We start from the raw sequence: 14972 nt of genomic DNA on the forward strand, positions 1-14972 counted from the left end.
CCCATGCTGAGCCCATGAGAGTGAGTGACCAGCACTCTCTCAGGCCAAACATCGCTTGTGGTGCTTTCTGTGCACGGCTAGTTTCCTTGTTGAGTCCTGACAGCTAGCATGATCCCTGTTTTAGAGATGAGAAACCCGAGGGTCAGGGAAGTTGAGAAACATGCTCGAGACCAGAATGCCCATCGCGGTGCAGCCCGAATACAGACCTAAGTATGCCAAGCATGCCAAGCCTCCCTGTGCCCTTCCTCATCTGGAAACAGGTCGTAGTAGCCACCTTCCTCACAGGGAGGACGCCCTGGTGGTGTAGTGGGCCACACCTTGGGCTGCTAGCCGTCAGGTCAGCGGTTCGAAACCACCAACCGCTCCCTGGGAGAAAGCCAAGACTTTCTACTCCCATCAAGAATTACTGGTCTCAGAAACCCACAGGGACAGTTCCACTCTGTCCCATAGGGTCGCTGTGGGTTGGAGGGGAGGGGATGGCAGGGCCCTCACAGGGGTCCTGTGGTCGCAAAATGACCCCATGGAGGTAGCTCTGATGATAAGGAACTTGCCCAAGCTCTTGGAGGCTCATTCAAAGCTGAGCCTGCCTGCCTGCCTGCCTGCATGGCCCGTTGAACTAAAATGCCTACCGGCTTCACCTGGGCGCTCGCCACGGTCTTTCACCCACACACCTGGGCATTGGCTGTGACCAGAGCTTTTCCAGACTCCGGAGGCTGGCAAAGCTCTCACTCCCTCCAGGAAGTTCAGAAGAGCAAGTGGCCTACTCATGCATCCGCCTGTGAGGGCAGAGACCCACACCCTGGCCCGTCCACAGGCCGCCCCTCCCAGGACAGAGGGACGGGCCAGGCAGTGGGTAGAGGAACTGCTTGCCCTTGAGCCAGGGCCAATCGGTGTGGAGGAGGGCTTCTTGTAGGCAGTCCTCGGAGCATGCTGAGGGGGCGGGGGGTGCCCCTTTCTGACTGCGTGACTCCCCAGGTGTAATCGAATCCTGAACAAAGATGGGGAAACAGTGCCTTTCAAGAACAAGGACCGAGATCAGATGGTGCGCACCGTCATCGAGCCCATGGCCTCTGAGGGGCTCCGGACCATCTGCATCGCCTACCGGGATTTCGACGATGCCGAGCCCTCCTGGGAAAATGAGAGCGAGATCCTCATGGAGCTCACCTGCATTGCGGTGGTGGGCATTGAGGACCCAGTGCGCCCGGAGGTGAGGCTTTGGCTCGGAGAAAGGAGAAGAAACCTGAATGGTGGACGCGCAGTGTGGCCCAGTGTGACCTCGTGCAAAGTCCCCGGGCATCACAGGGGTGCCACTGCAGCCTCTGATTATACCCATCGGTCAGTTACCTAACTGCCGCCCACCTGCAGAGGCAGATGTTTCCGTGCTCTCTACTACTCAGAGCTGCCCTGAGTGCTGAAGGGGACCGGAGGTGTCTTCCTGCGGTCAATGCTGTCTGAGTGCAGAGAATCAGGACTTTCACTGGGCGGATGATTTGGTGGCTGGACATAGGCGGTTGGCCTTCGTTAACCAGAGCCCCTACTTTGTCTCCCATCACCTCCTTTCAGGCAGTGTGTTCCTGGTGAGCATCTGCTGCATGCTCACAGGCGCCATTCTAGACTCTGGGGACTGGAAGCAACCCCTTTCCCTCCAAGAAGCTAAGACAGATGGGCCATCAAGGCCCAGCGCCATAAGAGGGGAGCGACACAGTCAGCTGGTGTGGTTGGATGCAGGTTCAGTGACTGCAGAGTGCTGGAATAGCAGGCAGTGGCCACAGCCCAACACACTGCCCCCTGGGGAGTCCTCATTACAATGAGCGTAGGTTTCTGCACCTGGACTCCAGGACAAGGTTTCCCATGAGGCCAGTTCAAATGGGCGCCCTGGGAGACGGGCAGAAGGACGGTGGCACCAAGCAGTATGAAAGTGACCAGACCTACCCCAAGTCCCATGGCGCTGCTTCTGGGGTACCTTGCCTTGGTCCGTAATGAAAGGCCCGCTGAATCGAGGCAGCTTCCCAGGCACCGGCACCCCATCCCCATCTTCCCCTATCGTCATTGTCCACAGGTGCCTGAAGCTATTACCAAATGCAAGCGAGCTGGCATCACTGTCAGAATGGTGACAGGCGACAACATCAACACAGCCCGGGCCATCGCCACCAAATGCGGCATCCTGGTGCCTGGGGAAGACTTCCTGTGCTTGGAAGGCAAAGAATTCAACCGGCTCATCCGCAACGAGAAGGGCGAGGTAGGGGCGGGGGCGGGGGCCTCTTCTGACGAGAGCAGGGCTAGTTCTGCTGGGGAAGAGTGGGTGGTTTTGACACGCCAGTCTATTCGTAGTGAAGCTACCCCTTCTGCCAAAGCCTCCCAGATGGTCAAACTGGGAGCGTCCTCCCCCTCCTCTTCATTCACACGCTACCTGAGGGAGTGTCACACCTTATCCCGTCTCCATGATTCCTGTCACGGGACATCTTAGTCCCACCTTCGGGCTCTCTGGCCTCTCGGTGGACGGTGGCCCAGGTGTAGAAGGGGACATGGCCTGGGAGTAGAACAGAGCTTCCTGGTCCACTAGACATCACACGAAGACCCCAGAAGCCCCACTTGAGCCACTTCATGCCAATAGCACGGTTTGGCTGTTGCCAACCGAGTGTCTTAAGATGAGGGGAGGGCCAACTCCCAGGAGTTGGAAAAGGTAGGTGCCTGGGGGTCCCAGTGGTCACCATCCACAGGATTGCCCGTGTAGACTGAGCTTGGCCCCTTGGAGCAAGCAGCCGGTCCTGCAGAGGGTGAGGGTGGAGAAGTCTGAGCTGCCTGGGCGGCTGTGGTGAGCGTAAGTGACCCAGGTGTGCTCTGCTGTTGACAGGTGGAGCAAGAGAAGCTCGACCAGGTCTGGCCGAAGCTCCGAGTCCTGGCACGCTCCTCCCCGACCGACAAGCACACTCTGGTGAAAGGTGAGCTCAGCACCTGCCCGAGCCCAGTGCCCAGGGTAAGGGAAGGCAGACTGGGGCGGCTCTCAGGCCCCGAGCAGGGAGGGCCCAGGACAGCCATCAGAGCTTACAGGGAGAACGGAGGTGTCAAACACATCTAACTTGGTCAATTCCTTCTTCTTTTTTTTTTCATTTTAAAGCTGCAGGTGTTCATTGCCGGTAACACTGTCAGCTAGGCAGGGCTAGGAAAATGATCCCCATTTTATAAATAAGGAAGTTTGAGGCGGAGAGGGTAAGCAATTAGTCCAATGTCCCAGCTGATCAGTAGCGCTGGTTGTTTGAACCCTGGATCTCCACCTACAAATCCTCCTGGTACTTTTTGCCCACATCACAGGCAGGGTAGCTAAAAGCAGCCCATGAAACAATGTATCCTCTATGGGAGCCCTGAAGGAAGAAGAAAGTAGCAGGGAAGTGTGGGGCTTGTGGCCCGGACCAGGGGTCGGACTCAGGGACAGAGTGCTTGCCAAATGGCCTCAGACGGTACATGCAGGCTCACTATGAGGGGGATGCACGCTTCCCAGAGAGTGCCTGTGGGCTCACTGTGGGCCCCGTGTGTGTTTCCAGGCATCATTGACAGCACTGTGGGGGAGCAGCGGCAGGTGGTGGCTGTCACTGGGGATGGCACCAATGATGGGCCCGCTCTGAAGAAAGCAGACGTCGGTTTTGCCATGGTAAGCAGCTCAGCACAGTGCCCGTCTCCCTCATGCAAGCCTCCTTCTCCCCTGGGAAACCAGGGCAGGCCTCTGGCCCTGTGCTGCTTCTTGAACCTTCACATCCCACCTGGAGCTCTTCTCTCCATCTCCACCAAATCACCGTGTGGCGGGGGACCCATCACCTGTAAAGAAAAACGGACCCTGGCAGGGAAATCATGGCGTGTCCTGCATGACCCAGGAAAGCTAGACCAGCTTAAGGCTGCCCGGGGCATGGTGGTACCGCCTGCTGGGCTAACGCTAGGCAAGTGTTTGTTCCGTTTGGATCGTGCCCTCTCTGGCCAGCTCCATCCAGCACGTGGCTTCTCCCTCTAAGGCTCAGAACCTTGGAGAGGCCAGGCTCACCTCCTGGTGCGGGCAGGTGTGAGGTGGCACTCCCGGCCGTTTTTAAGAGCAGGCATACCAGCTGACTCGGATGTTCCGAGATTCAGAAGCCTCCAGATTGCAAAGCACACCCTCACCCTCTCGTAGCTTCTGTCAGGCTCGCGTATGTATTGGATGGCTGGCGGGTCTTAAGCAATGGGAGGAGATTCAAGCGGCTCTCTGTAAAGGAAAGGGAAACGAAGTTTTTACTAGAGGAAACTTGGAGAATACGCAGAAGGAAGGAGAAGAGCAGAGAGGTGTGATGGAGGGCCCCGCAGTGCCCTCTCCGACCACCATCACAAGAGAAAAGACACGGCAGACTCCAGAGGAGCTGGGGGTGGGGGCTCGTGCCCTCTCCCTCCCATGAGGGGCCCCCACATGTGAGCACCCCCTCCCTTGCAGCCCTGGAGGTGATGTTTCCGCTCTAGGGGAGCCTATTAGCGCCTCAGATCCCAAGGTTTTGGATGGTTTAGGTTACAGCCTAACACCTTCCAAAATTCCAGACTTCCCGAAACTAGGCAGATAATCCTCAAAAGCCGTATTGTTTGGGTAAACACTCTGGGCACTGTGAGTCACTCTTATCAGCTCACTGCTGACTGGGCTGTCCCGTTCCATTCCATTCCATTCCGAGAGCCAAGTTCCCATATACCAGGCCAGGGCCCGCCTTGCCGGCAGGCTTCCCCAAAACAAGCCAGCTTTGGCCTGCGGTGGCAGCCCTAATGACAGCCCACCCCCTTGGCCTTGGGCATTAACAGTGGGACCCTGAGAGGCTGCGCCAGGCCCCGCAGTGGCATTGATCTCGGTCTTGTCCTTCGAGGCCTTGGAGTCGGGCAGTGAAAACAGATCCCTTAGGAAAGTCTGTCTTAGAAAGCCAGGTGGCTTCCTCCTGAGGTTTTAATGCTGATTTTCTCAATCTGGGAACATGACTGTTGACTGCTTCATCTTGGCCTAGGGGTCACAAATCCTGTAAGTCAGTGGTTCAGTCTTACGAAGAAGAGTTGTACAGTCCTCCCCGCCATCAATTTCAGAACGGTGTCTTCTCTCTGGTCCTCATTGTTAGGAGCTCTGTGTGTCCCCCCAGCCTCTTCTGCCATATTCCCAAGAAACCATAATCCAGTGACTGTCTCAATTGATTTACCTATCCTGGATTTTATACACTGAAAAACATCCAAAAACGGACGTTTGGGAGTTTGTCATATACAGCAGCACCCGTTCGCAGGGCCCTCAGAAGCCTCCCGCAGGGGCACCCCCGGCCCTAGCCACCTCAGTTCCACCCACGTCTTTGGGTGGAACTGGTTTACAGGGGATTGATTCCTCATGGCACTGCCCAGCAGTCTTGCCCCCTCCCCACCTCCAAGGTGTTCTCCACTGAAGCACGGGCGCAGCGCCGGGCCATCCCCGAGTCAAGTGGAGGGTGCTGGCCTGCAGTCAGGCAGAGTAGAGCTCCCGCCACGGCCCGAGCTGCTTGTTCTGGGGCAGCAGCTCTAAAATCCATGGCTGCATCAGTGCCTGTCCCCTCCCTCAGGCCCCCAGGCCCCGGGCTTTGCTTTCCTCCCCGTGGCAACACAGCCGCGTGCCCCACGTCAGCACTCACCCAGAGCCTTTATCCAGGAAGGCTAGTGTCGGAGGCACGGGCACTTCCACAGAAGGACACGTGTACGCAGCTGCCCACATCATGTCCCAGAACCAGCCCGAACACAGTCCGATGAATCTCCCAAACAGATTGCGGGGAATCTTCCCGCTGCACCCCTTCGGAGCAGCCTTGTGGAGACCCCCCGCTGCCAGCTGTGCTCAGACTGTCTCACTCCAGAGTGCAGATCGGAAGAAAGGGGACACTGAGAGCCGGGGCATCAGTGACTTGTCACAAAGGACACCTCCTTTGTAAGCCGAGCGGCACCGTCGGCAACAGTGAGACAAGCCCCCCAACAGGTGGAGTCTGATCCATCGGGTGTGGGCAGAGGGGTGGCACTTGCTGTGCCCTCCCTGGGGTACAGTCGGCAGAGGTCTCGGGTTAGGTGTGTCGGAAGCTCAGAGGCGAGCTTCGCCGCAGTCGGTTCCATTACCAGAGAAGAAGCGGTCTTCTGCAGTCCTCCGTGCGTGATGCAGACTGCCCGGCAGCAGCCAGTACAAAAGGCCAGGGCTTCTCGGAGAGACATCTTCACCCTCTCTCCCAGTCCCGTTGTCTGCGTTCTGTCTGACAAGCCTGTGTCCGCTCTCCGGTCAGCCTAGCCGGCAGCAAACAGCATGGGAGCCCGCTCAGACTCCTCTGTGACTCCGTGTGGGGGGGGTTGGCTTTTCAGAAGTAGATTGCCAGGCCTTTCTTTGGGGGTCCCCTGGGCAGACGCGAGCCCTCAACCTTTGGATTCGAAGTAGAGCCTATCAACCATAGTACCCTGACCCCAGGATTCCCTTAATTACTTCAGGTAATTACGATCCATGAATTCACAATCCTGAAGACCCTGCAGCTTGCCCTCAGCTGCGGCAGTGCCCGTGATGCCGCCAGGCCTGCCCAGCCCACAAAGGCAAGACGCCTGTCATAGTGTGCACCCTGAGCTCCACAAGGGACACCCTGCAGTGCAGGCCTTTAGCTACTCATCTGCCAACCCCGAGGCCACCGGTTTGAACCAGGTGGCACTCTGCGGCTGTTAAGATGGCCTCATGGGAAAGCACCCCTGCCCTGCGCTGACGACCAGTCAGAGGGGTCAGTCACAGTGAGGCCAAGGGTCCACGCTGACCTCCTCAGGAATATGCCTCTCAGACAGCAGCAGCTTCTGGGGGCCAGGCGTTTGCGTTTACAAGAGGTCATTGGCAAACAAAAGTGCTCTGTGAAACTCCCAAATTGTGTCCCTACGAGACGGCTGCCCTTTCCCGAGTATCCACTACCCCCTTCTCCTCCCGCACCCCCCCCCCAAGCCAAACGTCATAGTCAGACTCACCAGTCTGCAACTGATGATTGCCTCCAGTATTCACAGAACTTACATTCCAATCTTCCCACTGCAGGGAAAAAGACTTGTGGCCCGTTGTAATGGTTCCTGTAGAAAGTACTGAGGAAATCCCATGTTCTGTCAGCCTTTATCATAGGTCTCACGGCAATAGCAAAGCTGGTTTTAAACATCATCCTTATTGCTATTCCTCCTTTTCTCATTGCGAGTTGATGCAAACCTCTTGCTGTAAACTCCGAGTTGAAGGGGTCGGGGTGGGCATGAGGGGCAGGAAGCGGGGAGGACTGCTGCTGCCGAAGCTCTACAAGCAGCATCGGTATGGGACAAAGGCTTATTAGCATGGTGTCCCCGGCTTCCCACCCACCCCCAGCTTTGACTCGAGTCTGGCCCCAGCCCTGGGGACTGATTGAAAGCTCGCCTTTGGCCCTTCCTTTCCCACCTAGACTAGAGACCAAAATCCAAAAGTATCCCTCAAATTGAACTTTTTTCTCGCTTTAACCCTCCAACAGCTCACTGCCACCCAATAGATTTCAATACCTAGCGACCAGACCCTCCAGGACAGGGTGGAACTGCCCTCGTGCGTCCCAGGCCGTACACCTCTACAGGAATAGAAGCCTCGTCATCTTTCCCCCACGGAGTGGCTGGTGTTTCGAACTGCCGACCTTGCAGTTAGTAGTTCGCATGGCAAACAGCCACAGAGGCTCCAGTAGCCAGCTCTTGGGAGGCTGGCCCTGCCCTTTTCAAATCCCGTAGGTAACAACTTTGCCTCTCACATGGCAGCAGCTCAGCGACTCGATCACAGCCCAGTAAAGCCATCGCCTCCAGGTGCGAGGCTACCTCAGGCCCACCCATCTCTCACTTTCCCCCCTCAAAGCTGGAGTCGGGATCTCTAGCAAAGTCCACCCCTGCCACCACGGATTCGCTAGGAGTTATGGGACTCAGCAGATGCTTGTGCTTGTGGCTAACATGTCTTACAGCGACAGTCAGGCTAGATGGCCAGAGCAAAGGACGTGGCGGAATCTAGAAGAACCATGTGCAGGCTTCCTACGGGGTCTCCTTCCTGGGAGGGGGCACACAGAGTCCTTTCTCTGCAAAAAAAATGCAGCAACCTCTGTGCCATGTGTCTCTACAGGGAAGCCCACGAGAGCCTTGGAGCCCATGGTTTTTTAGGGGACCTGCTCACATGACATCCTTTGCCTAGCATGCCCCCAAATTCCGGACTCCCAGAAGGGAAACAGCATTCCACATAAGCCATAGGCCAGAGCCTGCACACTGCTCTTATCAGCTCCCTGTTGGCTGAGAACGCTGTGAGAGCCAAGTTCCCAGGCGCCGGCCAAGGGCGAACCTTGCAGCAGGCCCTCCCTGAGGAGAGCAGCCTCTGGCCTGCCCAGTCTTCTTCCATCTTTCCGCCTCCCCCACCTCCCTGCTGTTTCCATCTGAAGGACTCGGGCTTCGTGTCTTACAATGTACCCCACAGTGAGGACTGGGCTTAGGCGGTTCGTCCTAGAAGTGGGCAGATTTTAGATCCTTTTTCTCTGGTGCCTTGGTTAAGGGCTCAACTGCTAAAGGAAGGGCTGACAGTGCAGACCTCCCCCACCCCCTCCCCAGGCCCTGTGTGGGATGGATCTGGCAGTCCCGCTCCCATGGGGAGAGAGCGACCCAGCGATCGTCATTTCCGCAGGCTCACCGGGTCTAGAGTGCTTACTTTATTAGGGGCTGCCAAAAAAAGATGCTATTCGAATTCTTTCTTTCTTCACCTGAATGCTAATATGGAAAGAAATGTCCCCCATCAACTCTTTGGTTACTCTGAGATTCAATTCCTCACATAAAAGACAAATAACATGCTTGATTTTTTTTCCTCCTTCATTTACTTAGGAAAAAAAACCCAACAAACTCACTGCCGTGGAGTCGACTCCACAGCGACACCTAAGGACAGGGTGGGACTGTCCCTGTGGGTTTCCCAGACTGTAACTCTCTACGGGAGTAGAAAGCCTCCTCTTTGTCCCAAGGAGCGGCTGGTGGTTTCGAGCTGCTGACCTTGTGGTTCGAAAGAGTTTGGAGCCTAACGTACGCGTATCCACTCTGCCTATATTTACTAGTTTCCAAACAGTGAGTTTTCAAAATAGAGAGCTGGCGTTTTCGGAACCTCCAAAGCCATCATCATCATGACGTCATTTGTTGATACTGTCTTAAGGGATAGGGAGTAGTTGGTAAGCATGCCCAGTAATACCGGTGATAATCCCAGTGACGCATCTGTTACTATGTTGCTGTTGTCGTCCTGTGCTGTTGAGCCGACCTCGACTCGGAACACAGAGTAGAGCTGCCCCACAGGGTTCCTAAGGCTGTGATCTTTAAGAAAGCCGGCTGCCTCATCTTTCTCCTTCATTGCAGCCAGTGGGCTCAAATCACCAACATCTCTGTTGGCGGCACCAGGGGTCGTTTAGTGACCCTGCATTAATTCCACTCCAGGCAGTGCAAGGCCGTGCCTTGCTGTGCCTCTCAGCCTGCGATGGACCCGACCAGGGCTGGTGCCGTCAGATTACAGCGCTGCGAGGCCCGCCGAGCCATTCCTGCTCTGTGCGCTCACGCCAATGAGCCGAATCGCCTGTTCACACGTGAGCAGTTGCCCTCCATTGTAAGGATTGCACTTTTAAACTTTATGTGTGTATGAAATAGTTACATGGTTCTAAGGTCAACTATACAAGACAGGTGTATTTGTAGAACCCTAACTAAATGCTTGTTGACACCACCCCATGTCCTCCCTCTGAACCCCACAGAGAATGTTTCTCAAGTTTGGGGTCTACTCTTCTGTTCAAATACTAACCACCCCAAAACAACAACTGCCATGGTGTCTGCCTCGACTCACAGCGACCCTTCGTAGGGTTCCCGAGGCTTTGAACCTCTGCAACAGCAGGTAGCCCATCTTTCTGGAGCCAGCGTGGGGTTTGAACCGTGGGCCTTCCAGGCAGCAGTTCCACACTTACCCAAGATCGCCGCCAGGGGTCCTGCTTACATAGGATTTCATTTGTTATTTGAAATACCATTCTCACTCCCTCTGAGTTGATGCTGACCCATAGCGACCGTCTAGGACAGGGTAGAACTGCCTTCGAGTCTTCATGGAAGTGAGAACCGCATCTTTCGTAATCCCTGGGGGGTGAAGTGCCGACCCTGTGGTGAGAGGCTCAGTGCTCCTCCACGGTGTAGGCAGATGTACGCAGGTGAGGCACGCTTCCCGGTTAACGTGGAGGGAGGCCTCCCGGAGGCACGCAGAGGTCGTCTTCCTTTCTTTTTGCATAGCTCACCCTCGGGTTGACGTACTGGGGACTACTTTTTTCTTTTTTATTAAAAGAGCATATTATTGGGAACTCTTACAGCTCTTATCACATTCCATACATCACTTGTATCGAGCATATTTGTATATACATTGCCATAATTCTTTTCTGGCATTTACTTTCTATTGAGCCCTTGGTATCAGCTTATGGTTTTTCCCCTCCCTTCCTCCCACCCTCAGGACCCCTTGATAAATTATAAGTTATTATTATTTTCATACCTTATACCAACTGCTGTCTCCCTTTCCCCATGGTTTCTGTTGTTCTTACCCCTACCCTTCTGGTGTTACTACTCCCTTTCCTGTTCCTGGATTCTGTGTGCCGGGAGCTCTTACTGTTTATCTGGACCTGTGTACATGCTCTGGTCTAGCCCAAAGTGAGAGGTGGGACTGGAGTCAGAATAGTGGGGGATGTGGGAGCATCAGGAACCAGAGGAATGGTGTGTTTTTCATGGGTGCCTTACTGTGCCCTGGTTGACTCATCCCTTCCCTGTGACCCCTCTGTGGAGGGATGTCCCATTGTCTACAGATGGTCTTTTGGTCTTTGCTCCAACACACACACACACACACACACACCCTGTTCTCAACAATATGGCTGTTTGTTTGGGGACTTCTGATGCCTGTTACCCAGGCCCAATGGCACCTCATGATCGCACCAGCTGGTGTGATTCTTCCATGTGGGCTTGTTGCTTCTCTGTTAGGTGGCTGCTTGTTTAACTTCAAGCCTTTAAGACTTGGGGTCTATTTTAAGGGGACACTGACTCACATAGTCTACCAGCTGAATCTGAGTCCCTGGGAGGTGTAAGCAGTTAGTGTGCCGGGTTGTTAAGCGAAAGGTTGGCGGTTTTCGTCCACCCAGAGGTGCGTCCGATAAAAGGCCTGGTGACCTGCTTCTGAGAACCTGGCCTGGGGAACCCCGTGGGGCGCAGCCTTCCTTTCACACATGGGGCTGCGTGAACGGAAGTCAGTTCGACCGCATCTGGGGTTTGGGTTTTGTTTTATTCTTACCTAACAGATTATTTGTTGCCATCTGGATAGAAATTACATATGTGGTGAAGAGACAATTAACCTACGATGTAATCTAGTAAATGAAAGGGTCAGCCCGTCTTGGGTTGTAAGAGGGACGTGGCCCTTCAGGAGAGATAGGATCTAAAGGGGTTCCCAACCAAAAGCAAGCACGTACCCTACCATCAAGTGACAGCTGCCCTTGGGTTTCTCCCAGAAGCCTCACCATTCTCCCATTCCATGGCTGGTGGGTTTAACCCGCCCCCCCCCCACCTGTGGTTAAAGGCCCGATGTGTTACCCATGACATCAGCGCTCCCTAGAAGATGGTCCAGGTTTGGGGGGATGGTGTCGGCCGATTGAAGTGATTTGGGATGTTGTAAGTCAATCAGCAAATTCTGAACAAAAAAGTTCAGTGAGAGCAGATTAGAAAGTAAACTGGGCGTCTCCCTCTGAGAACATCAGCCACCAGGCTGGCCAGGTCGCTGCCCCCGCAGCTCACTCTTCTCCACTGAGGCCCTGCTTCAGGGGCCATGGCAGGATCGAGAATATAGCGCAGCGGGGCTGGGCTGCCGGATGACTCCTTCCAGAACAAATTGCAGGGTGGTATCAAGGTGTGGAGCAGGCAGCCAAGCGCTTCAAAGAGATCCCGGCCCTGGGAAAAGAAATGTAAGAATTTGGAGATAACCTGGCTGTGGGGGGGGGGGGGGGCGGATGGAATGCTATTGAGTCATGAGTTACACGTCAGGCTGCTAACTGCAAGGTTAGCCATTGGATAGCGCCAGCCTGTATTCAGGAGGACGGTGAAGTTTTCCGCTCCTTCAAACAGTTACTAATCTCAAAAGCCACGAGGGCAGTTCTCCCCTGCCCGAGAGGGTTCCTGTGAGGATGTGGACTAGACAATTGTTTCAAGGAGGGGCTGAAGGAGGGCAAGCAGCTGTTCTGTTAGGAGGCACCGAGTCGGTTGACAGTGAACGGAGCACCACACGGTCCTGCACCTGCCTGCGCCCATAGTCACGGCCACCGTGTCCATCCATCTCATTGAGGACCTTCATCTTTCCGCTGCCCTGCACTTTACGGAGCACGATGTCCTCCGGGGACTAGGCTCTCCTGACCATATATGTCCAAAGTATGTCAGGCGAAGTCTCGCTATCCTTACCTCTCAGGAGCACTCTGGACGCCCTTCCCCCAGGACGAGTTGTTTGTGGATAGCCTTCTCCAGCACCACCATTCAGCGGCACAGATTCTTGTTCTGTTTGCCTCATTCGGTGCCCAAGTTTCATGTGCACGTGGGCGGTGGAAAGTGCCATGCCTGGTCCTCAGCGTGTGTCGCTGCTTTTCAAGACTCTAAAGAGCTCTTGCCCAGCAGATTTGCCTGAGGCAACGCAGCTCTGGCTCTCGTGGCTGCCATTCCATGAGCTTTGATTATGGAGCCGAGCACGACTAAATCCTAGACAACTTCAACCACTTGTCAGCCAGTGTGTCGTGCTGTGGTGTGGCTTGTGCGTGCTGGAAGCTGTGTCCCTGGAGTTTCTAGAGCCAGCGGGGTCACCCAGAGGGAACGGGTTTCAGCAGAGCCTGCAGACAAAGAGCAGACCACGAAGAAGACCCCACTGCATAGGGCAATCAGAGATGCCTGTAACTCTCAGTCTGGCTTCAAGAGGGAGGTGGCGGCCTCCGACTGCAGGGGGGCCCCTCTCCTGTGCCTCACGCTCCTGGTCAGGACCTGCAGTCAGGGTCCTGCTGCGAGTCTTTTGTGTGGCTAGTGCACCCTCTGGTGGCTGTGTACAGCTCTGGCGCTGTGTGCCCACCCACGCCCTAGGATGGGAGTCGGGCTGCCCCGGAGGGTTTCCTGGCCCGTAGTCCTTATGGGGAGGGATCGCCAGGCCTGTTCTCCAGCGGAGCGGCTGGTGAATTCCAACCACTACTTCTCAATCAGGCCCTTGAAGCATCTTCCAGAACCCAAACTCGCTGCCCTCCAGTCAGCAGCTCATGACCCTGTAGGACACTGAGGGTTTCCACAGCTCCTTGTGGGAGTAGAAAGCCTTGTCTTTCTCCTGTGCGTGGAGCAGCTGGTGGCTTCGAACTGCTGACCTAGAGGGTAGCACCCCAACGCGTAGCCACTAGTGGGCAGGAAATGGAGCCGGGGCTAAGAACCTTAGTGCAGATGCTGTTCGGCGTCGCCCAGATGGTTCTGCCTGGGCAAGGGTCAGAGCAGCAGGGCCGTGACCTGAGGTTTCCCAGGTTGCTGTCTGTCTGCGAGCCATTCGACAGCCCTTTCTTCTGCAGGGCCACCGGGGGTTCCAACCACTGCACTCCCGGGAGCGCCTTCTCCGCCCTGCTCACGGTCCCTCTTCCCCCAGGGAATCGCGGGCACAGATGTGGCAAAGGAGGCCTCGGACATCATCCTGACCGACGACAACTTCACCAGCATCGTCAAGGCCGTGATGTGGGGGCGCAACGTCTACGACAGCATCTCCAAGTTCCTGCAGTTCCAGCTCACTGTCAACGTGGTGGCCGTGATCGTGGCCTTCACTGGAGCCTGCATCACTCAGGTGAAGGAGTGCGGGCCGGGCCCCAGGGACAGGCCGCCTACCGAGGAGCAAAGACCAGGGCTTCCCCAGGGGCACTGGGCTGGCAGTTAACGCTCCTGGGCCCACGGTCTCCATCCTTTCTGGAGAGTGGGGACCACTTACCCACTGTGCGTTTAGCACGCGGGTCCCAGCCACGGATGAGCACTTAAATGCGCTCCCTCGCCAAAAGCAACCTTCCGAAGTCGGTATTCCTGCCCCTGTCCCAGAGGTGGGAAACTCGGGGCTCACAGAGGCGCCATTTCGTTCTCAGGGTCACTTGCTGAGTGTCCAGGTGGATGGCGGGAGTTCAGCCACCCCAGGAGTGAGGGTGGGGCTTCTGTGTGAGGGGAGTGGTTTTCTGAGGAACGCTGAAAAGACTGGCTGTTCTTCCCACCAGGATTCGCCCCTGAAGGCCGTGCAGATGCTCTGGGTTAACCTCATCATGGACACTTTTGCCTCGCTGGCCCTGGCCACAGAGCCACCCACAGACTCCCTGCTGACGCGGCGCCCCTATGGCCGAAATAAGCCTCTGATCTCCCGCACTATGATGAAGAACATCTTGGGCCACGGAATCTATCAGCTCACTGTCATCTTTATCCTGGTCTTTGCTGGTGAGCTGGGGGAGGGTGACAGGAGGCGACAGGGACACGGTAGAACCTGAGGCCAAGGGCACCAGCGCTTGACTTAAGGAGGCTGTTTCACGATGTGTTGTCAGTCCTAACCCCTGTGCCTGCCGCTGTGGACTACTCTCATTTAGGAATAGTTTTCTTGGCTAAGAGACCTAGCACTGTAGGGTGTGTTTAAGCCAGTCACCTTTGAGAGGTCAAAATTGCAGGTGAGGCGGAGCGATGGGGGAGAGAGTGAGGTCTAGGGATGGAGGAGATGCCAGGCCCCATAGACCACCCAGGAAAGAGAAGCTCCGAACAGACCAGGACCTTCCTGCAGAGCGGGCAGAGAGGAAGCCTTAGCCCAGAGCTGGCACCCTGCACCCAAGCCCCCTAAGCGGGGAGAGAATAAGCTGCCACTGATGGAAGCTGCCCACCTGGGGGTTTCTGCTTTACACCTCGTCTCTTGA

At 55.8% G+C, this 14972-nt stretch overlaps 1 protein-coding gene across 4 annotated transcripts in view; it reads left to right on the plus strand.

The window, feature by feature from the left end:
• Window positions 1–14972, plus strand: part of ATP2B4 (ATPase plasma membrane Ca2+ transporting 4) — a 111904-nt gene that overhangs the window by 81589 nt on the left and 15343 nt on the right. For all 4 annotated transcript variants that reach the window (XM_075529133.1, XM_075529131.1, XM_075529118.1 and 1 more), the window contains exons 12-17: window positions 976–1207; window positions 2060–2239; window positions 2855–2942; window positions 3543–3649; window positions 13688–13879; window positions 14295–14508. In XM_075529133.1, coding sequence (XP_075385248.1) covers window positions 976–1207; window positions 2060–2239; window positions 2855–2942; window positions 3543–3649; window positions 13688–13879; window positions 14295–14508 — 1013 coding nt within the window. The remainder of the gene's footprint in view (window positions 1–975; window positions 1208–2059; window positions 2240–2854; window positions 2943–3542; window positions 3650–13687; window positions 13880–14294; window positions 14509–14972) is intronic.

This window comes from Tenrec ecaudatus, chromosome 1, assembly GCF_050624435.1.
Source record: "Tenrec ecaudatus isolate mTenEca1 chromosome 1, mTenEca1.hap1, whole genome shotgun sequence".
Taxonomy (NCBI): domain Eukaryota; kingdom Metazoa; phylum Chordata; class Mammalia; order Afrosoricida; family Tenrecidae; genus Tenrec; species Tenrec ecaudatus.